Below are 25,634 nucleotides of genomic sequence, written 5' to 3'. Positions count from 1 at the left end.
AACTATGTTCTTCAAATTTGGAACTGTGATAAACATTAATTTGTGACTTAAAGATAATATCTGGAAAGAGTAATAAAATCTAGATATAATATTTTCTCATGATCTCACCGTCTTAAAACAGAAAGATAAAGCTTTCAGAACCAAATAGAAAACATGTATTTCAAAGTTATACAATCATGTATACATGATTCAATTTTGGAAAAAAATTTTAATAAATTATAACATATATCAAATACCCAAAGTAACTCAAAGGCTTCTTCCTCTCCTTTATTTTGCTGTTTCTCAATTTCCCCTGAGAGAAATAGGACTTATTTTTAAAGAAAAAAATGAGAACAGTAATTTTTTTGACAAATGTGTGTAATTAAAGTGATATTTGGACACTTGTAAGACTATTTAAAACCTGTTAAATGTTGTTTAAACTTTAAAAACTTTTTAAAACTAATTTCACTTATAATTACTTTTATGTATGTATAGTTTAAAATATATGTATCAACTTTTACTTGAACCTAACCAAATTTTGCTAACCAAAAAAATGGGTAGCTTCCATTCACAGAAAATTCATAAAATATCACTCTTCATTTTCTCTTTGCCTAAGAATAGAAACATTTTCTCCTTTTTGCTATCAACTATCACAATTCACTTGGTGAGATAAGGCCAATGTCTATTAGACTATCCTGCAAACTTTAATAACCATATTCTGCCACTTATTTAAAAATCACACATGAAATTCTGTGAGTGTACTATTAATAATCCAAAGCACCTTGTGACTACATGTACATTTTACAACAGACTTCTAAAACATCAGCTTGTTAGATATAACCAATGTACTGAGAAACTAAATTAACAGAAGCAGGAGAATCTTCTATTATCTTTACTTCATATGAATATATGAAAACATACAAAAAAGAAAATACATAATCTAAGTTCAAGGATAAACCAAGTCAAACATTTTAAAACCATGAAAACTGAGTACAAATATCTGGGTTTTTATTTTTACTTTCCTATGATATAGATTCTGATATAATATCATCAACGTTAAAAATTGTAGCAAAATAAAAACTTCCATTCACTTTTACACTTACTGCGTATTGTTTTCTACATGGTTGTTTAGTATTTAAACTAAAAAACAAAATGGATGTCAAGAGGGTTTCTGCATGTTCACTGAAAAATGAAGCTTAAAGATCTAGAGGGTGAATAATGTGTGTGAGTGTGTGCAGAGAAAGAAGGAAATAAAGGACATTAACTATTAGAAAATATAACTAAAGCGTTGTATAAGGCTTGTTTATAAAAGAATGCTCTAGGAAAACTGGAAAATAAATCACTTTAAAACCTATAATGGCTTCTTGACTTAAAAAAATATAGTTTTTAGTTACTTAAAATAAATTTAAGAATTTACCTGTGGTGTCCAGGAAATAGAAAATGGAACAGGAAAATCCACAAAACAATCTGGTGATTCTGCGGGATACTACGAAAAAGAATAAAATTTGGTCATTTCTGACTTTCTGTGACAATTTCACTTGAGGTATTTTGGAAAAAATTGAATATACTAGGAAAAATACAACTGCAAATGCACTAAATATAAATATTTTTATTCTACTATTACAGTGATATGGAGAGTTCATTAACAGTCAACATATGTTCATGAGGTACAAAGTTTGGTGATTTAGTGTGCCACAACAGTCAATGTTAAGCAAAGAAAAATGAACTAAGTTAGTGTCAGGATAGCTGCTAATGTTATGATCTGAGAGTGATTCACATTGAATCTCATTTTATCTTTAAAATACAGAATCAAAATAGTTGATATTTAATTCCTTCCAGTCTAAAATTTAAACTCAAATAGCTTCAGTAACATTTAAATAGTCAATGTGATAAAAGAACCAAGATATGCATAAAAATGACTACATAACTATCAATTTAAAAAAATGATTTTTCTGGGCTGGAGTTGTAGCTCAGTGATAGAGCAATTGCCTCACAAGTGTGAGGCACTAGGTTCTATCCCAGCACCACATAAAAACAAATAAAGGCACTGAGTCCATATACAACTAAAAGAAAATTTTTTTTAAAAAAATGAATTTTCCATATGAAAACAAGTATTTTTAGCAAATAGATAAAAATCAGGTTTCTAAGTTGACAAAGACAAAAGATATTTTTTCTTAAAATTAATTTTTTATTAGAAAATCAGAGGATTATAATAAAATTCTATTCTGAAATCTTCAAAGTCACATAATTAAAAGCACTCATTTCTTTCCATTAAAACACTAAATTTACTAAAAGAAAATTCGTTTTAGGAAAACTTTCATTTAACAAACTTAGTTAATTCAGACCTTTATGTTTTTCAGTATCTTATTATTCAGTATTTCACTGGAAAAGCCAAAGGGGATAAAAAAATCATCACTATAATATTTAACAAACACCAGCACAAAGCAGATGCTTTCAAAAATTAACATTTTGATATAATGATCAGTTGGCTAAAAATAAACAGTATCTGCTGCGAATACCCTTGTAATCTCAGTAGAGGTTGAGGCAGGAGATCTCAAGTTCAAAGTCAGCCACAACAACTTATGAAAGGACCTAGGAAACTTAGCAATACCCTGTCTCAAAATAAAAAATAAACAGGGATGGGGATGTGGCTCAATGGTTAAGCACCCCTTAACCTTAAGTGGTATACTATCTGGTTATATAAAACTAATAATACAGAGACACACAGAAAACCACATAAAAATATTACAGTGCTTAAATTCTGTGAAATGAAAAATGATCAGGCTGAGATAAGGAAGTCTATTTCAAACAATTCAAAATATCACAAGGTGATATTATTATATCAGAACACAATTGCTATAATCACTGGAAAAACAATGTGTACACTACATTAAAAAGTCATGAATATCTCAAAGTAAATGCAGGTAGGGACCTCAGGTCTCTCTGGTTCCACCTTTATTAACTAGCTAATATGACCTTGGAAGAGTTATTTAATTTCAATGACTGTTTCACAAGTAAAACTGATAAAACTCAACAGTATTACAAAATCTCATTTCCCTCTAAAATGTGATGATTCTTTTTTTAAAAAATTATGCACACTTAAAATCTCCTTGGGTCAAAATAGAAAGTTTAGTTCACTTTCGGGTTGCTGCTACTTCTTTCCCAGAGATGCTAATAATGAACAAGATCAACTCTCTAACATAAATAAATTGTCAATATACAATAAGAAGTTAATGAAATGTTTACTATATTCTAAGTAAATATATCAAGTAAAATATCTGTGGCCTTTGAAGTCATTGAATACATACATTCATAGCTCATTATGCTAAAAGAGAATAAAATCCTACATTCAAGTGAGACTCAGTACAGCAAATGGTACAAATGCACAGATATGGAAAAAGATACACAAAGAGTTAAACAAAAAAGCAGGTTATAATAAATATTATCCCAAATACAATAATGACTATTGTGTCATCTGTGAAAGGATAACATCTTTCAAATATATTTTATATTATACTTATGCAAAGATAATAACATGTATATAATAAATTGTACTAATCTATATGTGGGTGGCTTTAATACATATCTATTAAAGTTGAATACAGGTATATTTTATATGTTAATTGTATTCATAAATTAAGAGTGATTTTATTTACATAATAAACTTTACATAATTACATAAAACTTAAAAAGAGCAAATTTATGTGCATTTGGGGATTTATTATGAATTATTAAAATAGGAAATAACATCCTAGATATTCATTTTCAAAATAGTCTGAACTATAGTAGTACTAAGTACAGTGTAGTATATATAATGTCACAAATCAGCTTGACCAAAATTAAGACAGTTTTTAAGAGTTAAGTTATAAAAACCACCAGAAACTGTCAAAACTTTCCATTTTACAAGTTTGATAACAAATGCTCCATAACAATAAATTTTAATTAAATAATTAGTATTTAATTATTTTTAAGTAAAAATATGGGAGAAAGAAGGGAGATATGAGAAAGTAAAAGAGGGGAGACATGATCAAAGCACACTATATGCATGTATGGAAATGTCACAGTAGAACCATTCATTTGTACAATTAATGTGTGTTAATTAAAAAAAGCTCTTCAAATCTCCCTTGAAGCAATCCAAATCAGTAATTACAAAAAATTATTCCACAATATTAAGTACATATAATATGCACTTATAGTCATGATATTTTTTATAGACTCTTTAATATATTATTCTAAGAAAAATCTTAAACAAATCTGTTCTGTTCAGACCATCTAAAAAACAAGGCTACCCCCTGCAAGTGAAAGCATACATATTGCAACAAAGACAAAATGCCCAGCTTCTGATACACATCTGTGATTTTTTCCCCCCAAGTAGTTCTGATCTTGGCAGAAGCTGAGAAAGCTCTAAGATACATTTTTTGTACAGAAAAGATAATCCCATCCCATAATACAGGATGCACTATAAGTACTACATAAATATATCTAAAAACACAAAAAAATTCCTTATTTTACACCTTTATGATTTACATATTTATTCTTAAGAGGAATTGTCTAGTTCAAATTAGTATTCTTTGTGGGTTTTTGGAGATGAGCAGTGACTGAATCACAAGAGAATGTGTTCAAGAAAAAAATATATTTTAAATACATATATACATCAAATCAAAGAAATAAAGGTTGTGTATTCAGAAAAATAATCCTGCTTTAAGGTTTGTTTTTAAAAAAAGTTTTTAAAAATTGATTTAAAAAATCTTAGTTTAAAACTTAGATTTTATGAAAACTTTGTCACGTATTCTGAACAAATAGTTTTAGCTATTCCTCTTTTTTAACTGTCAATCCCAGTCCCAAATAGTCCTCAAAAAACAGAAATTACTACATATAAAAGATAACTTTGGGGGCTGGGGTTGCGGCTCAATGGTAGAGCACTGGCTTCGCATGTGTGAGGCACTGGGTTCGATCCTCAGCACTACATAAAATTAAAATGAAGGTATCGGGTTCAACTACAACTAAAAATTTTTAAAAATAAAATTAAAAAAGATAACTTTGGCCTCTATAATGCTCAACTAAACAGGCAAATAATGAATCTAACAAATCACCACAATATAAGATTGTCATCCTAACTTTTTTTAATAAACACTTTTTTCCCTAATATCTTCCTAGCTCAAAGTTTTCTCTTCTTTCTTGCTAGTAGAGCTTCATAACTATAAATGTTGCAAAACTAATCAAAACCACAACTAGAAATCATTTCACATCAACCAGGAAGGCTAAAATAAAAAGATATCCTTAACCAGTGTTAGTGAGGGCATGGAATAATTGGAGTCCCTGAATATGTCTGATGGAACTGTAAACTGGTGCTCTATTATATGAAAGATTTTATAAGTCCTCCAAAATGTTAAAAAATAGTCATCATATGACCCAGCAATTTCACTCCTAAGTATATAACCAAGAGAAATGAAAAACTTGTGCATACACCAAAACCTGTGCACAAATGTTCACAGAAACACTCTTCATAATAACCAAAATATGGGAACAAATGTTGCAACAAAAGATGAATGGGGAAATGAAATGTGGTGTATCTATAAGGTGAATATTATTCGGCAACTAAAAAGGAATGAAGCACTGTTACATATATGAACCTTAAAGACATTACTCCAAGAAAAAGGAGTAAAAGACTATATACACAATTCCATTTATATGAAATGTCTGGAATAAGCAAATAAATAGGACCAGAAAGTATATTAGTGGTGTCCAAGAGCTGGGGAAGGGTTAATGAGAGTCTGTTTATGAAGTGAAACTCTTTCCTGGAATGATAGATATGTTCTAAAATTAAGTAAGGGCAATTTTTTCACTGTTAATATACTAAAAACTAAAAACTAATAAAATGTATATTTGTTAAAAAGAAAAAAATGTTGCAAACTGACACTGGAAAATATTTCCTGGAAAATGTTAAAAGAATCACCTAATATACCTTAAAAAGATGTAAGAAAAAGCAGACAAAATGGACCATGTAAGTGTTCTCAACAGAGATTAATATTCTTATCACACAGAACCCGATTAATATGTACAATTAATACATTAATAAAAAGTAAATAAGGACAATCATAAAACCTTCAAGCGTAAAAGGCAGTGTATGTTTAAGGCATTATCTTCTTAGTAAGTATAAGAGTTTATAAAAATGAAGACAGGATATACTTAAAATCTTTAATTTTGGTCTTCAGAGCAATAAGGGAACTTTTTATCAATGTACAAAATAAAAACAAAGTGTTTTGCAGAAAATGAAAGAACTCTTGCCACTAGCAGTATGTGATCTTTTAAAAGGATAAAGGCAGATCTTAAAGCATACGTTTAAAAACTTAAAAGGAAAACAAAATTATTTTTATTTTAATGAAAATAACTATCTAATTTCTTTTACAAATAAGGTTTCTATCCCACTAATTTTGTTCGACACTTATATGGGTCTCAAAATTATATCTAAGCATTCTGTGTGTGAGAGGAAGAGAGAATGAGTCATTTCTCAAACTGTCTGATGTAGCACCACTATAAGATATCAACTTTTCTGTGTCATCCAGTACAGCTTTATATATTAATTTTCTCTTGTGGGAAGCTTAAATGCCAGACACATTTTTTAAAAAGGACAAACACAATTGATCTTTTCATCACTACAATCTTCCAAAATAGAATTGATTGATGACTACTGGAAACAATAAAAAAAAGGTTGGATGTCCTGGTTTTCTTTAAATTCTAATGTTTTCCCAGTGATTACCAAGTAAATGATTAATATACTGATCTTGCTTATGGTACTTATTTCCTAAGATTCACAATCTAGGACTAAAAATAAAGACAAAAATGGAAAGATGTTTTGTGCCAATAAATTGGTGAATAGTTACAGATCACTAGCCTATAAGGACTCTACAAACACATAACCTTTGAAAATTCTTAATATACAAATGCCAAAAAGCTTTGGCCAAAGGAAATAAACAATAAGAAATATGTATATAGGTATGTCTGCTTTGGGGGTTGGGACAAGTCAGTGACAAGAACTACAAAAGTAATTCATAAGAATTGAGAGCAAAAGGCATTTTCAAAACTTTACTAGAGAGCATGTAAGAATCTAGTCTTTGTAGGATGCTACAAAAATAACACCACGGTACTTAGAGGCTACTGAATCTTAATTGTAATATTTCTCTATTATTAAGTCTATAATTTAATCAAATTTAAACTAAAATTTTGACATGAAATTATATCTAGGCTTTTGGAAACCTGGTGAATAAATTCTCTGATGCTTTCTCAAATCCACTTTTTAAAGCATTATTTATGTACATTAAAAATATTCAGAGTCTATTTCTCAAAGTATTTCCTGACCACAGTAACAATTAGACAAGGCACATACCTTTGCTTTCAACTTGACAGTGATTAGATGTTCTCTACCAGAAGCATCTTCTGCTTTTAACTTGATGGTACTGAAGCAACTATCCACAGATACTAGTCTGGTAAGGAGAAAAAAGTAAAAATAATCAGACTGGGGTAAGCTCTGGAGGGGGGTGGAGATTGTAAGATTGAAATGAAAATATTTGTTATGTTACTATTAATCAATTATAAAAATTAATCCGAGGAATTTCTGTATGCCAACCCTTTCTGCTGCTATAGATTTACTGCCGTTAATACACCAGCTTAATGCAGTCATAGATCTCCAGATTATTTACAATGTGTGTCAAGGCTCATGCTGTGGTCAGTGAGCACTATGTTTCGGTTTTCCATCACTGGAACCTTTAGCACACACAGCATGTTTCTGTCAGCCTCTACTTATGTACACATTTAACTTCCTGTCAAACTCTTTGATCCATTTCTGTAGTTTCATACAGCATGAGACATTTATGCTTCTTTTATTTGTTTTTCTCCTCAATGAACCTCTCTTTTGTTATCAATTATGTTACTGTACAAAAATCTGGCTGATATTAGTTCATATACTCAAATTGATCCTCTAAGGAAAATGCTATATAAGCACATATACAAGCTGGTCTCCTAACAGTAAATTTTCTTCTTGTACGATATATAGCTTCTGACACTTAACCTAGGCATGTATTCAAGATGACTAATATTTTAAACATATTACACAATCACAATTGTTTTTGCTTTAAGTTGCTCTAAATGCATCAATTTTCTACAATGGAAACCAATATCTTTTGAAATATATCATTCTGTAAAAATATGGTCCCTTGAGTAGCATAAGCTACTGCCAAAATGGTTCAGATTTAGCAGTATATTTACTAGTGAACAGGGCATGTGGATATTTTTTGACATTTTTACAATACTATTCTCTTGTAGAGATAAAAAGTAGCCTAAGAATATTGAACAATGTATCACCCAGACTGCTGGTAAGACCTATTAGAGTTCAGAAGTAGCATTAGCCTCCAAACCTAGGCGACATTTTATGACATCACTATATGCCATTTAGTTACTGACCAAGTATAATAGTAAAATGGGTTAATTCCAATAAATGCTGGACAATAAAGATATAGAACACTATAACGAAAAAATAGATCTAGATCTGAAGAAAGTGTATATATCTAACAATGGTATAAAAAGTAAATAAAAAAAATCTACCAAGAAATAGAAGTTTCATCAAAATCTGTAAAAATAATTTAGGGTCTTAGAAAAAAAGGCAAATATTATTCTAGAAAAAAATGTATATTTATGTAATAATATCAGTGACTATATGGTTAATTTTTTCCAACTATATCTATAAATGCCTTCAACTGCCTACCTCCCAAAAATTTGAACATGAGAGCTTATCATGGTTTATCATGACTAAGGTTCAGATACATGAGCATCTGACTCTGAATGCCTCTACAAAACAGATTCAAGTTGAGAAGAGCACATGCATTTATATTCTCCCTCTATTCACTAAAAAAAAAATAAAACATAAAGAAAATTTTTTAAAGTATGAAATTCCAGTTACAAAAAGAACAAGAAAGATCATTAATTAAAGCAAATTTTTAACAACTTTTATGAGAACGTATAGTTAGTACTTAAAAGAACACTGGCTGACAAAATCGATTAGAAGAGAAAGAGGGCTCCAGGAGGGTGACAGCTGGCAAAAAGGCAAAATCTGTAGAACAGAGTATGATGGATACACACTGGCAGAGATTATGGGGATTTTTTTAAATGAAAAAACCAAAGAGGAAAGAGAAGATTTTACACTAAATTATAAACAATAAAGTCCTTTAAAAGACTTTTGAAAGACTATAAATATTCTATTATAAATTATTCAGTGAAAAATATTTATGTAATCATAAAAAATAAACTGCTTACTAATTATAATTTGTTAGATTCCAGCAAGACAAAATGCTAAAAGACTTCATTATAGTTATAGAAACTAATGTAAATATACTTAACCATAACCATTGCTTTTTTTTTTTTTTTGGCCAATATTGTTCTCCAGGATCTTTCCTGAACATTACTATTTAAAGGAAAAGATTACAAAAAGTGGAACATAGAAAGGGGACCAATATTAGGAGGAAGGATAATCACAAAATCTGTAATTCCTAACTTGAGAGTCAAAAGATAAATCCTTGGGTGCAAAGGAAAGAGAGAATTAAATAATGAAAGAAGAGAGAAAGTAGTATATAAGCTAAATCCTTTTTTATTTTCACAATCAGTATACGATTCCTAAAACTAGCAAATCAAGAAATAATACAGACATGTTATTTAGAAGGGCAGAAGTGTAAACATGATCAAAATGTTTGTTTCAAAGAATAAGACTTGGAATCGGAAATAGATAGCAAAGACTATTTGCATTTCAGTGTAAACCCTGAGAGAGCATGTGAGCGAGAAAGAGGGGTTTGGGTGAGACAAAAAAAGGACAACTAAACAACCAACAAGTGTTTTCTGTACTTCATGGTGCTAATCATTAGCTGAATGTTCAAATCATTATTGAATATCTATGAAATCAGAAATAAGAGCTCTAGTCTTATATCTTATAATCACAGCAACATAAGATTATTATCATTCCACAATTTCAGAGGCAATACTTCAGAGAATAAAGTAACATGCTCAAAAAATATTTCAGTCCAAATGGCCATGAAGTTACTTTTGTTAAAACTTTAAGAAGTACTAGAATTCAAATAAAGCAGTAAGAAATGCTTATACTTTCATGTTAATCTCAGCACAAACAATTAAAATTAAGAAACATTCGTAATTACCCATATGAATTCCTGGCTACTTTGTTGGGGGGTGAGGGGAATCTTACTGCAATTATGAACATCTTCAGTACATATGACCTAGACTGCCAATTTTCCTCTGATGCTTATTCTCAACTTCTTCCCTTTGGCAATGGAATCCCTGGCTCGCACCCTAACCCCACCTAAACCTTGATTTACCAGGGTACAATCCACCTAGCTAATGACTTGCTAGCTGCCCTTCCACATGGACATATAACTAAACTTTGGCCGCAAGGTTACAAGCAGAAATGATATGTACATCTTTTGGATCATTTATAACTAAAGTGCACCCTCCTCTCCCCCTTCATCTCATTCCCCTCCCATAGATTGAACTTGGACAGGCTAGTATGAAACAGCAAAGACCATGAAGACAGGAACAGTGCAAAACTGGCTAACAGAACACTCTGTGGTGTTCTATTTGGACTGTCCAAAACAGTACCCATTAGTCACAAGTAACTAATGGAGGACTTAAAATACAGCTAGTACAGTGATTTTTTTTACATTTAATTTTTTAAATTTTAAATTTAAATCTAAATGTCAATAGTCCTGTGTGGCTACAGGATACTGAACACCAATCACAATGGATAGTGAAGAAATCAGTTTAAAAATTCCTGCATTCTTCAATGACCTTCTGAAACAGAGCCACCAACCTATTTTTCCTACTTTTAACCATCTGCCTATATCTAATTTTTTAAATAAGAAACAAATAAAATTCCATTTTGTTTGAACTACTGAGAATCTGAGGTTTTCCTTGTCCTAGCAGATGAGCCTGTACCCTAACAAATAAAGCATAAAAAATTTATATCAATTCATGATAGGAAAAAGTATCCTGTGAAGGTAAAAAACAACCAACTGGGTGATAAATTCTCACAAACAATATCAAATCTGTGTTTCAAAGAAAGTCCACTTCAAATGTTCTGCCTTCCTCTTAAATTGGGTGTCTCAACTTAAACAATAGGGAATAATTTTTGTTCATTTAAATTAAATATAAGTAATTCATTTAAATGAATACATTTAGGGAAGTTTCATCAATGAAAAGCTTGAATTTTTTAAAAAGTTTATGTAAAATGCTAGAAAAATACCCACAAAAATCACGGTGAAAATTTATACTGAGAGGAGTTTAAGTATTATTTAGCTGGGCATATTGTAAAACTGACTAAGAAACTATAAATACAAAATGTAAGAAATAAAATATTTTATTTTTGGTCCTCCACTTTGTATTTATCATCTGCTACATTTCTTTATAAGTCTGTTTGCCATAAATAAGAGACACTAAATTTGAATTAACTTTTTTTAAAAACATTTGCAAAGAATACTAATACTTAAAATTTCAGGGAGATTTTGCTATTCCTGGGGGTGGTGGCCCTGTGAATAGCTGAATATATCAGTATAGACAGAAGAAATGTATTCTCTTGAAATTTTGACCAACAGCTTAAGTTATGTAGTTTTTCTTTCCTTAATCACCAAGGTGCATTTAAGTAGTAATACCAACAAAAGGCAGATACCCTCAAACAGCAGTCTGAAGATAGCCATAATTTAATAAAGTATCAAAGATTCCATTTTTACCACCACTCTCAATGTAAGCTGTAATTGCTTTATTCCTTGATTACTCAAAATAGTCTCCCTAATGGGTATGTTCACTTTATTTCTACACAACAATTCATCCTGTCTTCTGTGTCTAGATTTAGCCTTCTTATATATCTCTTAAGTCAATTCAACCCCTTGCTCAAAAGCACTCATGGAGTCCCTATCACTTGCTTAAACAGAAACATTAGTCTAGCAGTCAACATCTTCCAGTCTAGCCCTAATATATTAATCCCCTTATGTGAACAACCCCTCCACTCAAAGTCCCAAAATGAACTGCACACTTTCTTCACTATAACCTTGCCTCCACCATTCCCTCCTTGGTAAAGCTCTCTTGAATCCTTTCAAGGTTACCCCAGTACTCATCTCCTCTAAGAACTTCTCACATTTTTTGTAGACCCAAAGTACTTGACCTTTCTCTAAACTCACATTTTTTTTTTCATTTAAGTTTTAGGTTGCCAATCAAATAAGATTTTTGGTAAGGAATATGAAAGTTTTCTATTTATATGTATATGCAATGCTATATGTGTACATGAACATGCAGAAGCTATTGTCAGACTGGTTCATTATTTACCAATTTATGTCAAAATTTTAAACACAGATGAATGTAAATATTGTTTAAATTAAATCCTATAAACATATTACCAATTCAGAAAACAACTTTGTCACTATTTTGTAATTTGTAATTATTGAGTGCTTTGGATATATATATATACAAGGGAAAATCACCCATTTAAAAAGGTAGCTTAGAATGAAAATCATACTGGTTAATACCTATACTCATATGTGCTATAAAACAGAAATTATCATTTGTTGCAATTAAATGACTACCCTAATTAAGTTCTATAAAACTTATGTTGTCTGATATCTTGGCTCAACTAATATATCAACAACTGCATTCCTACTTTACATAAGAAACTTTGTGAGTTTCAAAATGTGTTATTTGTTATTAGGAAGATTAGCTTCATTTGAAAAATGCAGAAAATATGGCTCAGAGAGCTAAGTTACTTGTCCAGGTTTACACAGGTGATAAGCCAGAATTAAAGCTCTGTTCAAATTATTGGGATTACTTTAGTATAAATGAGTGTGTATCTCCAGATTCCCCAGTATCATTCTTTGAAATGCATTAGGAATTATAAAAAATATAATCATTAATCAGCTTCCAAGATAATAGGCTTAATCAAAAAGTCTAACAATATATGTTGACAATGTTTCCTAGCACATCAGATTTAGTGCAACTCAGTAAACTCTTTCCCAAGATAAAACTGAAAGGCCAGTAGTTGAACTATATTCATTTTAAATGATAAATACTATGCTGTCTGAAAAGGAGGAAGCATCAGCTCACATCTGTTAGAACCATTCAATCGCTGAATTATCTAGGGACATGTTGTTAAAATAAATATAAATTATCTTAAAAATAAAGTGACTATGCATCTCTCAAACTGGGACAAATTTGAGACTGAAAGCAATCAAGAGAAAAGGCATAAATTAGGACTGTCTAGGTAAAGTGAAATGCATGGTCAGCCTACGCATAAAGCTCAAGTATCTTGGTGTTTTGTACTCCAGAATGCTCTTAGTACCAAAAATACATGCCTGTTAAACCTAAAGAATTCTGTTTAATTCTGATTGTTTTACTGAACCACTCTATAAAACAGCATAAGTAGAAGTTGACAGAAACCTATCAAGTCATCTTCTGACATCACCTACCCTTATGAGTCAGTGTAACACCCAGAATAACCTAGAACTGTCATACCACCTTCATCTTACCCCATAAAGAAGCTGCTGTTTTAGAATGCTGAAAAAAGTACAGAAATTACAACAAAAGCAGTCAAACTTAAGGTCAGCAACTAATTTCCACTGTCACTTTTATTTTTTAAGAAATCTGAATAAAGGGAAACTCATCATATTTTAACTATTTTTCTTTTCCAACTCAAATTTTTATAATTCCTGATCCTATAGGGTTAGAAATGCCAAGGATATAACTTTAAAAAAAGATTTTTCTTTTATTATTAGATTTTATAACACTGAGAAATCTACAAGCTTATTATTTAGAATATAAGGAAAATGCAGACATTTTGACATGGTCTAAAAATCTTTAACATTAAAAAATTCCATTTTAATCAATCTGTCATGCAAATCATGTGTGTATCAAAGTATATTTTAAATTAAAAAGCTAGCCAGCTGTTCAAGCAGGACCTCAAAAGATAGCAAATCTAGTATGCAACCACACAGTTCAGGTCTCAGCTGCAGCTCTACAGATCCTGAAACCCAATTTTATCAGGGTGTCAGTGGGTGGATCTGATTTAATTTAAAAAATAAGTCACAAAAATAAAACTAACTAATGTTTTTTCTTAGTTTACCAGATAGTGTTACATAAATGCTGACAAAGTCTTATTCTCTGGCTTCTCAGGATTCATACAGACAACTTCTCTTCTGTTGTTAATACATTATTTGTAAATACCAAAACAAATGATTAAGTAACAATGGCTATATTCTTAGTCATTTATTCATCTTGGTCACTATAATTAAATTATGATATTTCACAATCTAAACAGATTTTGAAACTATCTCTAAGGATGGGCATGATTTTGCAAATGGCCAATTTTACTCAAAGTAAAACAAGTTTTCATTAGCTTCAACCTTGGCAGAATCTTGCAAATACTCAAGTAGTAGAGGGGACTTTTTTAAAAGGTCTATATTGGAGCTGTCCCCTGGTACAACTCAAGAAAAGTATCATTTACAATGGGCGTCCTGGTGCATGCTTATAATCCCAGAGACTCAGGAGGCTGAGGCAGGAAGACAACAACTTCAAAGCCAGCCTCAACAATTTAGTGAAACCCTAAGCAACTCAGCAAGACCCTTTCTCAAAATAAAAAATAAAAAGGGCTGGAGATTTGGCTCAATGGTTAAGCGCTCCTGGTTTCAATCCCTGGTACCAAAAAAAAAAAAAAAAAGTGGTATTATGTAGACAGCCTTATCCATATATACTCATTTTATATATAAAATTGGGAATAAAAATATACATCTTGAAAATTATTCTGAGAATTAAATAAGAATATGAAAAGCAGCTAGTACACTGAGTGACACAAAACAGAAACTTCATAAAAAGCAGTCCTATGTGAAATAATCTAAATCTAAAGAGGAGATAAGCAATTATACTGTAATGAATGATTTTTTGGCAGACACATTCATATCCTTACTTTTTCCTTTTATTTATTATCAATTTAGAAATCTGTTCTTCTTTCTCCCACATTAGAACAATGGGTATAATGCCAAAGTCAGCACTTTCTATTTATCTTTTAAAACCCTACATAAAATATTTTATGTACTGTACTATTTCTCTTATAAACTTTGCTGCTAATGGCTCTCAAGAAATCTTATAATTACACTCCATAGTACTTCTCACAGTTAAAATTAAGTACTACTATGATCATCTACTTAATTTCTAACTTTTCCACTAGATTGAAGTTCCATAAGAATCTTAAGTCTTGCCTAAGTATCTTCATTACCTTGCATCATAGACAATCAATAAATAATTGCTGGGTGAAAAACTGAATGATTCCAAAATCTCATCTTGCATCCTCAATGATTCAACCAATTTTGCTACTGAATTTTTCCAAACAATGTCAGATCCCACTTGGAAAACTGCCTTAAATTCACTCTATCAATATAATCCAAACAAAACTAGAACATTTCCTCCCCCTTTGCCAAACCCTTTTTGCACTCCCAACTATCCTCTGAATGCTAAGATTTAAAACCAAGCAGCTAAAAAATAATATGAATAGTTTTTCTCTGTTCCATCAATCTGTGTCAGAAGAATGAGTGAATCCATGACATCAGTGGCTCAAAACATATCTTCATAACCTCGGTTGAAATTGCTGCTACAGAGTCTAAAATTTTGCTTGTGTTTCCTATCTCTCCCCTCCATTATTAGCTTATTTTTATTAAAAAGGTCAGATCCATCCCAATTCTAGTCAGGAATGGTACCTGTTATGAATAAACATTAATTAATTCTCAACAACATGATAATAGTACATTTTAAATTACATGTAATATCCATTTCTGGCTAAAATGGAACAGACCAACACCTCTGTTAGCAACTAAAATAGCCTGGGAAAAGTAAAAGGAATCAAAGAATTGCTAAGCTAACTGGGACTTGAAGGGCCAAAGTCCTAAAAAAGAGAAGAGAAGTAAGCCAACACTCTGAAGCCATTTTCCCCTGAGCATATTTATCAATTCTGGGCACAGGGCAAGAAGAGAATGATCTGGGCAAAGGGCCCAGACAGAGAGTGCTATGAAGTAGCCAAAAAAATAGAAAAAGAAGCAAATAAACAAGAAAACTAGCAGCATTTTTGGCAATCTCTTGAGGACAGGGATAAAATAATGGACTTGAAGGGTCAGAATGTGGTAAAATGGTAGGACCAGAGAACTTGGCCTCATATTCTGCCAATTTTCCCTCAAAACTTCTGATCAATCCTATAGGAGACAAGAGGGTAATAAGCCAAACTGAAAAACAAAGGAAAATATTCAGAAAGCTCGATACTCAGGAGAGATTAATTAGAATTAGAGTTTGTGTGGGGACAAAGTCCAAATGAATACCCCTGACATCGCAGTGAGAATCCTTGAAGAGATACTCTTAAAAGCAAGGCAGACAAGAGGTAGATGGAGCCTTGCCAAAAATGGTCTCTAATTGAGAGGTAAATTGGTCTTGTGGAGAAACAGAGTATAGAGTTTAGAATCTACCAAAAGAGAAATCACAATGAATATACCTGGCTTGTGCTTGAAAGGGGAGAGGGAGAAGAGATTGACCCTGTGGAAATAACAAACTGTTCCGAACTCATTTGGGCCCCATGGCAGTTATCCCCAACTCTATCTTCCCAGCAAAGGAAAAGGGAAACCCACTATGGGGGAGGGGGGGAACAGTAGCAAATGGAGCCTCTCAACATTTTTATGTGCACTAACACTGAACAAAAACTTATTAGGTACAGTACGGCAGCCTAAATAAACAAGGGCCAACACTGAAAAAGTGCCAATAGGAGAAAGTGATCAAAGATTCATTAACTAAAATATCTCCAAATTAACCTACATCCCTTATTCCTCTTTTACCAGTTTCTTTGGAAAGAATAAGTCATTGCCTTATTGAACTGAGGTAAGATTTTAAGCAAAAGGAAAAAATAAAAAATAAAAAGAAGGCAACACATTAACACATTTGAGTTCAAAGCAATCAGGAAAATTCAACAGCATGGAATATAAATTTCTCCACTTTATTTTTAAAAATCAATTAACAAGTTCACTAGTCGGGAGAGGTTCCAGTGGGAGACGCAGAAATCTAGACAGGCATTGAGGGAAGATGGGAAGTCGCCAGCAGAACATGACCCGTAGGACTCTGAAGTTTAAAGAAACTACACATAGGTAATAGGAATAGGTAAAAATATAAAACCAGTTATAGGCTTATGAGTCAGCCTGTGGTTGTTCAAGAAAATGGATTAGCAAGAGGTGCATTCTTTGTTATTCCTCTTACTTCATTAAACACACATTACTATTTCTGTTCCTCAAACCATTTTTAAGAGATTCCAGCAGCTAAATTCAGTTACAGAAACAGTTTCTGTAGGTCCAGATTTCCACTCAAGAAATTTCTACAGGAATGAGTTTTGAGGCCCCATATCAAATATATAAACTTTTGAATGTATTAGTTAATAGCTGACTCAATTAGGGGTGTTAAAAGCAGAAAACTAGTCTATCAAAAAGAAAGAGAGATTTAAAAAAACAGAAAGAGAATTTAATGCAGTAATTAGAGCTATTCAAAATTAAATAGATTCTCTCATCAGAGTACTTGGCATCATAACAAATTTAAGAGGGTCCTGATAACACTCTAGAAATAAATACATGGAAAGCATCAAGATGTGTCATGCCCACCATAACTGAAAACATGTGTAGAACCAATGCCTTCCAATTAGAGAACTCTGGTAGAGTTGTTTTGATTTTATTGGGGGAGTGGGTAAAACTTGTTTGAGATGAGGAAGCCAAACTTTTTAATACAAAATGTTTTTATGGAACTTGGTAAATATATAAAAAATCTGAAGTCAAACTACAGAGAGGTGGCAGATGAATGGAGAAGACTGATTAATCTCTTTGAGGGGGAAAAAAGCAAGGACCACAAAGGATCATTCACATTTCGGACGTGGAAGAAAAATCTGAGCCAGACTGAAAATAATTTTTGTAAAAAAGAGAGAGAGAAAGAGACAAAGAAGTAACCAGGATGGTCATAAAAGACAAAAAGAGTTTTAAGAACGAAACCCTGGCTAAAATTATCAAATACTAGAAAAAGTCAAGAACAAAGACTAGACTTGTCCAAAGGACATAACTGTCAACTTTCGTAAATGCAATTTTTAAAAAATATATTTATTTAGTTAGTTATAGTTGGACACAATGCCTTTATTTTATTTATTTATTTTTTATGTGGTGCTGAGGATCAAACCCAGGGCCTCGTGAGCACTCTACTGCTGAGCCACAACCCCAGCCCTCATAAATGCAATTTCACTGAGAATGTCAGAATAAAAGTCAGGCTGTAAGAGATCAGAGACAATTAGATCTTTTTATTTTAAATACCACTTGTTCCAAAAAGAATTCCAGGAACTTTACAAGAAACAACAGAAAAATAGCAGAACAGAAAATAATATTTGCATACAGAAAGATAGATCATATATCCAGCATGGCTCTACAGTGGGCCAAAAACTTGATCTTGAGCATCCTAGGGGCCATGTCAAAAACAGCTTAATTAAAGTATTCATATTGTTCATTAAATAAAAGATCAGATATTCAGAAGTATGACTTCTCTAACATCAAAATGTTAGAAAACTTTCATAGTTTCTCATGAAGACAAGGCTGAAACATAAAAAGCAAGACCACCAAACAAAATCCCAAATGCAATTCACAGCACTGTTTCATTTTTCATTCCTTAATGCCAATCAATGTCATCCTCAAAAGTAACTACATACGAGACCAAAATCATGATGATCAGTTCTAAGATCCAATTTGGAAAACATATACAGTAACTATTAAACTTTAAGCAGTCAATCCATAGTGAAACACTACTAGTAAGGTTTTAACAGCTAAAAATTGAAGTTGTACTTTTTAGCAAGAACTCACTATTTAACTTCAGGGCTCCTAAGTACAGATTTGCCAACTCTATTAACCAGAAAGACTGTAAATTTAAGAAGTACTTATAAAAAATTAAAAAGTCTGACTAAAGTATATATAGATTCTCTGATTAAAATGAAACACTTTTTCTAAAATCATATAAAATAAATTCAGCAACTGAAAATCAAATAAATCCCCACAGATCTCTTTTCAGGTGATAGATGAATGAAGTTTTAGCAACTTCCATAACCATCTATTGAACTTGTTTTAAATTTTTTATTCATCTCTTTTTTCAAAAAAGCTACATGATTCTTCTAAATCATACCTGCTAAAATATACTACTCAAATTACAAAAGCACTTAAAAATTCATGTGTGTGTGTATCACATACTAAATTTAGAAGGCCAAATTGTATATTAACCAAAAATAACTAAAAATATAACTATATACATCTCTTTGCGTATATCTATATCTACATATAACAAAAATATTATAATTTTTCTCTTTCACATTTATCAGCATCACTTTTCAACCATGGATAATTTACTAACATTTAGAATAATGCTATATGTTCAACAAAAATACTGCTAAATGTTCAATAAAAATACCTATTCATATAACATCTTACCATGTATATTAAAATGTCATGTTTTCCCAAATTACATTTTGCTTTGTAGGTCAATTTTTAAAAATATCCCCCCTTTAATTCATGGTATCAATAAAAATCAGATTCTCTGATTACAATAAAACACTTTTCTAAAATCATAAAATAAATTGCTAAAATGGAAATATGTTAAACTGAAATGTGTAAAACAAAGAAATTTTTAAAACATATGTAGACATACTTATCCCAACCAAGAGTTCCTATCTCTTCAATAAGGCTTGAATAGAACTGAGGAGGAGGAGGTAGTGCACATAACTCTTGTCTATTCCTTAAAGCAACTTCCTGTTTAAAAACAATAATAATCAGTTGTGGAATGCCAGACAATGAACTGTACCTGATTACAAAACATGAATTATGAAAATATGAAATCTTCTTAGTGTCTAACGAAAGTGTTCATTATTTTATAGAAAATCTAGGTGGCCCATTCCCCTTTACATGAAAAAGTTAAAGGAATACAATAAAGGTCATGCAAAATGTCAATTTTTATACTAAGAAAAGAACTTAAGGTTTTAATATTCTCCTGGGCCATTATGCCTATCAAAGAAAAAAGATTTTAAAAAATACTCATCTTCAAGGCTTCACTATCTTTCTAATCCCATGCATATGATGTTTGATATAAAAAACCAGGTGCCTTTAAACCAAACGCTGAACTCTAACTATATTAACTAGATTGATATAAATTACATCTTAACAAACCTGCATTATCACAACAAATACCTACCTGCAAATTTCTTTCATTGACTTGTATTCAGTATTACTCTAAAACCTGGTAAGTATGGTATTTTGTTATTCAACTAGCTAGATGACAGTCCCTTTTCCTTTCGAGGCCCACTTATGAAGGCTTTAAAATGGTTTATGAATTAAATTAGAATATAAACTTTTTACAAGCAATGCAAACAAACTAGAATTGCTGAGGCTAAAAATTACCAGTGACTTTGAAGTTGCCAACCTCAACAAATATCTCATATGAAAAGTAAAAACATATATAGCTACAGTTACTTAAATATTCATATGGTCAGGATTATCAAAAGATATTAAAAGTTGAACACCCTTTATGTGAAAATTCAAAATCACAAATTTTAGTACTGACCTGACACCACAAGTGAAAAATTCCAAACCATAAAAACTTTGTTTCAAGTACAAAATTATTAAAACTATTGTCTAAAACTACCTTCAGGCTATGTATATAAGGGATATATTTGAGTCTTTATTTCACTTTATATTTGAGTCTTCTCCCAAAATATTTTACTGTGTATATGCAAATATTTCAAAATCTGAAAAAATCCAAAATCTGAAATATTTCTTCTCCCAAGCATATCAGATAATGGATGCTCAACCTATATAAAAAAATAAGTCAAATAAAAAATTAGTCACAATAGCAATAATAGATGAGAACAAGCTGAAAAACTATGAACACTTCTGGTAAACATAACCACAATAAAAATCTGAAAATTTTATTCCTTTAAGTATATGTTTTAGATTAAATATAGATTATTATTTGTCCTTATACTTTTTTCATTTAACAAGGATAGGATATTATTAAGTTGAGGTGATACTAGAAAGACTATATTTTACAAAAGAGAATTTCAGAATTAGAACTATTAACTGAAACTACTTCAATCTAATTCTGAAAAAATTTAGGATGATAAAACGATGAAACCAGATCTGTAAAGCCAAGAAATCAATAAGGATTTGGAGGGTAAGCTGCTAAGAGAAAAGACATACACTGCCTTTTTTATGACCTAAATGTCTAATATTATCTAAAAATAGCTTGGTGGTCCACAAAATTAATTTGTATGATTAAGATTATCCTCCACTTGTCACTGAATGAGTTAATACAGTTCTTTGAATTAACAATTACCCAATATTTCTTTTGAAGTTTTTTTCAGAAATATTAATTACTAAATATCCATAAATATTGAAGATAAAAATAAACTTGGACAATAAAAATGTATTTCAAACCTAGGTTTATGTCATTTGCCTATCACTGTGGGTCAGGACAGTTACTCCTACTTTAGAACCTTAATAGAAAATAAGGCAAAGGCAGAGAGACAACCACTTTTCACAAAGGGGACAAGGGACTTGGTAGAGAAGATTTTATATATATACTAAATTGCCACAATATGCTCAGTTATTACTAGGAAATCCATAAGAGATTTACAAAATTTCCTGAATAAGTTCAATAACTACTCATTTCATTTGGGTACCACATTTAAGACCTCCAGTGTGGATTATATCCCAGGAATTCTACTACTAACAACACAGCCTAATAAATAGACTAATAATTCTTACACATTTAGGTATAATATCTTGAATGAGCAATAAAATCACCTATTTTACTATGATTCATAAAGAATGATAAAATATAGGATCTCCTTTTTTATTCAGAAAGGCAGCACAAATATACTAAGTAAAATGCTGTAAATCAGAAATAAATTTTAATATCTCATCTTAAAGTAATGTTTCTTCAAAATGACATGACCAATAGCTCTATTACTTACAACTTAATAAAGTTACTTTTAGTAATAAGAATTTAATAGTGTATATAGTTTTACTCTGGTTCCCTCAGACCTTATATTTGTATAACATTAAAATTATTAAAAAAAGATAAGAGAAAAATTTCAAACTTTTTTCCAGTGTCAAGGGGATACAAAACAAATATGCTTTACTTCTTCATCTGATCATTTTTAAGGTTATTATATCATGGTCTTTGATGACATTTATAATCAACTTTGGGTTTAAAAATTCATAATTTGAAATTTAAATCAGAAATTAATTTTAATGTCTTTATTCTGACCCCAATCATTTTTAAGTTCTACCTCAGAGAGTTATTAGAAGGATTTTTTAAAAATGACTCAAAAAAATCTAGCAACTAAGTTTTCAACGTGTGGCAGTTGCTACAAAAAATGAAAAAGTCTCAAAGAAAACCATGAAAAAATATCCAAGTGCTTTCAACTGTTAGAAGCAATATAGGTATTATAATTTTGATATAAACAAATATAATAATAAACATGTATATGGAGAAAAAACATAACAAGTAAAGCATAACCAAAGAACATAATAATGCTAATATCATCAGAAACCAATATTTCAAAGTAAAAGACTCGCAAGCATAAAAACAAAGAAGTAAAAACTCAGTGCCAAATCTGAATTGGAAATAGCAACATTAATGGATAATTAATTGTAATTAGTCTAAAATGTATTTTTCCTAGCTTTGTCCACTGAAAGAGTCTAGAATTAGTAATATCAATGATTACTTCTCTTTCCAGTCACAGCATCCCAATACCATTTCACACATACACACAAAAGAAATCTATGGTTTTGGAGAAATGTCTAATTACAGTTCTAGAGTAAGATGAGTAAATGAAGCTAGAGCATAAAAGGTTTGGTTACATTAAAAGAACTGAGAAGCCAACATGAAGGCGCTTACACCAACCAAAAGTGGGATAATTTAAGCATCAAAAAGAAAATGAGTGCAGTGCATAAAAGTTAATCGAATATATAACAACTCATGAGTTCATAATGACACTAAAAAGAAAAATCTTTAGCTCCCTGTAACAGTTGCTAGGCACCAACTCATTATTCTAAAAATTGATCTTAAAAAAAAAAAAAAAGGAAACGAAACAAGCACTTATCCTATCTTCTAGTACGAGCTGTACCTCAAATTAACCAAATAACTATTGAGGGTTCTTCTCTACAGAAGATTTTCAGATAATAAATGCAGATGACAGAATTATTTTTAAAATATCACCATTTGTAAATTCTAATGAAATAGTGGATTTAGGCTATTATTAATACTGGATGCTAAAATCACTCTGTGATAGGCTGATGGGAAACTCTGAGATGGATCTAAATCTACTGATCAATCTTTACTAAAAGAGAAATTATGGGACATCATGTAACTCCTAATGCAATACAAGTACACAGAACCAAGTATGCTTATTTTTAAAAAAATGAATCCAAATCTACTGGGAACTCTAGATCTAACTGCCAAATTACAAAGAAGATAAAAGTTGAGTACTCCTATTCTCAAAATGCTGGGGATAAGAAGTGTTTCTGGATTTTAAATTTTTTCAGATTTTGGAATATTTATAAATACATAATAAGATATCTTTAGGATGAGACTGAAACTTAAAGAGAATTTATTTATTTCATATGCACCTCATACACATAATTTGAAGCAACTTTTTAAAATATTTAATAATTTCTGCAACAAACCAAGTTTCATAGTGTGAAATTTTCCACTTGTGGCATGATGTCAGCACTCAAAAAGTCTGAGATTATGGAGCATTTTGGATTTTCAGCTAAGAAATGCTCAATCTATAGAAGACCGTTAAAAAGAATCCACAAATATCTAACAAACTAAATATATAATGTGAGAAATTTTATAGGACATATAATTTGGTTTATTCAACAAGTAGATGACATAAGAGAGAAAGGGTAAGAGGAAGGGGAGATATTACTATAAATTAATTATCATATAAATCTTTTTTAAGACTAAAGACATTAATATATTGTGTGGATCTTATTTGGATATTGATGCAAGCAAAGCCACTATAAGGAATAATTAAGTTCACTGAGTCTTCACTGAGTCTCTTCTAAAAAAAAAAAAAAGTACAAGGAAAAATATATGTAATAAAGGTTAGATTACAGGCTCATGATATTCACTATAACCTTCTCTCCTCCTTTGTTTATGTTAAAGACCTGTGTAATAAAAAGATTATAAGTAAACAATGTCTACAAGATAAACTAAATAATCAATTATTTTATGCAAAATTAATTAACTGACCAAACACCTATTGTTTGTAACTGAATATATTTAATGAAGTCCAACAAGTTTTTCAGGGATCTGTAGCTACATGCAAAATTATTCATGCATCTTATTAAATCTTTAAGTATAATTATCTAATCTCTCCCTAGATGTTACATTCTCCCATAGGCCAAGAATGCATTTTATTTCTTTAGCATCTATTGAACATTAGTATCAAAGGTACCAAGTTTATGATACAATGAAACTGATTCCTACATATAGTTCTTTCCTTATGCAATTCAAGGGAAGTACCATTCACATTTATGCACAAAGTAAAATAAAACAGTAAATGACTGGGAGTTGACAAGTTTTACATTCTAAGAGATTTTTAAAAGTTTACAGAAACAAGCAAGACTTTAGAATATGGTAACAATATTAGAAGAAAAGATTCTTACCAAAATCATCTTCAACTCCATCATAAAACTCATTAGATCAGCAGAGTGCTGCATTCTCTAAATCAAAACATTTCTAATTAATTTAATATGTAAATAAATATTCTAATCATCAAAAATGGAATAAAATACAAACTGAAATGAATGTGAAAAAATACTGGCTATGTCTGCAACTTAAAGGAATTAAGTAATAAAGTAATGGTCATCATTCCTACTATTCTTACCAATTTCATTTTGAAAAAAGTAATTAAATCCCTCAAATCTATTTTAGTGAGACATAATGAATTGTATAAGAATGTCACTTAAAAACTTCACATACTCCTCTGTTCACTGCCAAGTTTAGCAAATCTAGCAAATGACATCATTATTTTATGAAAAGAGGAGGAAGAGGGGAAAGAAGGGGAGGAGGGGAGTGAGATGTAAATGGAAAGAACATAAAACATAAAAACCAGACAAATCTACATAACTTTAAATTTTTAATTATTATAAGGACTAACAAGTGTTTATCAACAATATTAAATATTTTTGTCATTTCCTTGACCTTAAAGACCACTTATAGTTATTTTTTGTCCTTTCACAACTAGCCCATATTAATTCAAAAGGAGATAATCATTCAATAAAATAAAAGCTATTATAATCAAAATGGCCAAAGGAAATAATCTCTAAAGTAGAACGAATATTTAGGAGTTATGGTTCCATTTCCCTGAAATCTTTCTTTCTTAAAATAGCTATAGAATAAAAAGAAAGAAAAACAAAAACGAGTTTTACATTGCTTCTTAGAACTCAACAATCATTTTTGTGCTTCAAAATATTGTATTTTTGGTTTTTGTTGCACTACACTAACTCCAC

The 25,634-nt window shown here is 30.8% G+C and overlaps 2 protein-coding genes across 3 annotated transcripts in view; one reads left to right on the top strand and one right to left on the bottom strand.

Annotated features, from left to right (window-relative positions):
- The window catches only part of Vrk2 (VRK serine/threonine kinase 2), a 195,560-nt gene that overhangs the window by 123,249 nt on the left and 46,677 nt on the right, over positions 1 to 25,634 (top strand). The window lies entirely within an intron of this gene.
- Fancl (FA complementation group L) overlaps positions 1 to 25,634 on the bottom strand; it is a 92,409-nt gene that overhangs the window by 52,168 nt on the left and 14,607 nt on the right. For both annotated transcript variants that reach the window (XM_040270938.2, XM_005322031.3), the window contains exons 4-7: positions 24,789 to 24,845; positions 19,765 to 19,865; positions 7,367 to 7,463; positions 1,397 to 1,465 (exon numbers count right to left, since the gene is read on the bottom strand). In XM_040270938.2, the coding sequence (XP_040126872.1) occupies positions 1,397 to 1,465; positions 7,367 to 7,463; positions 19,765 to 19,865; positions 24,789 to 24,845 (324 nt within the window). The remainder of the gene's footprint in view (positions 1 to 1,396; positions 1,466 to 7,366; positions 7,464 to 19,764; positions 19,866 to 24,788; positions 24,846 to 25,634) is intronic.

Source organism: Ictidomys tridecemlineatus, chromosome 12 (genome assembly GCF_052094955.1).
Source record: "Ictidomys tridecemlineatus isolate mIctTri1 chromosome 12, mIctTri1.hap1, whole genome shotgun sequence".
NCBI classification, from domain to species: Eukaryota; Metazoa; Chordata; class Mammalia; order Rodentia; family Sciuridae; genus Ictidomys; species Ictidomys tridecemlineatus.
Note: the sequence above shows the minus strand (reverse complement) of the source record. Positions and strands in the feature narration are given on the sequence as shown.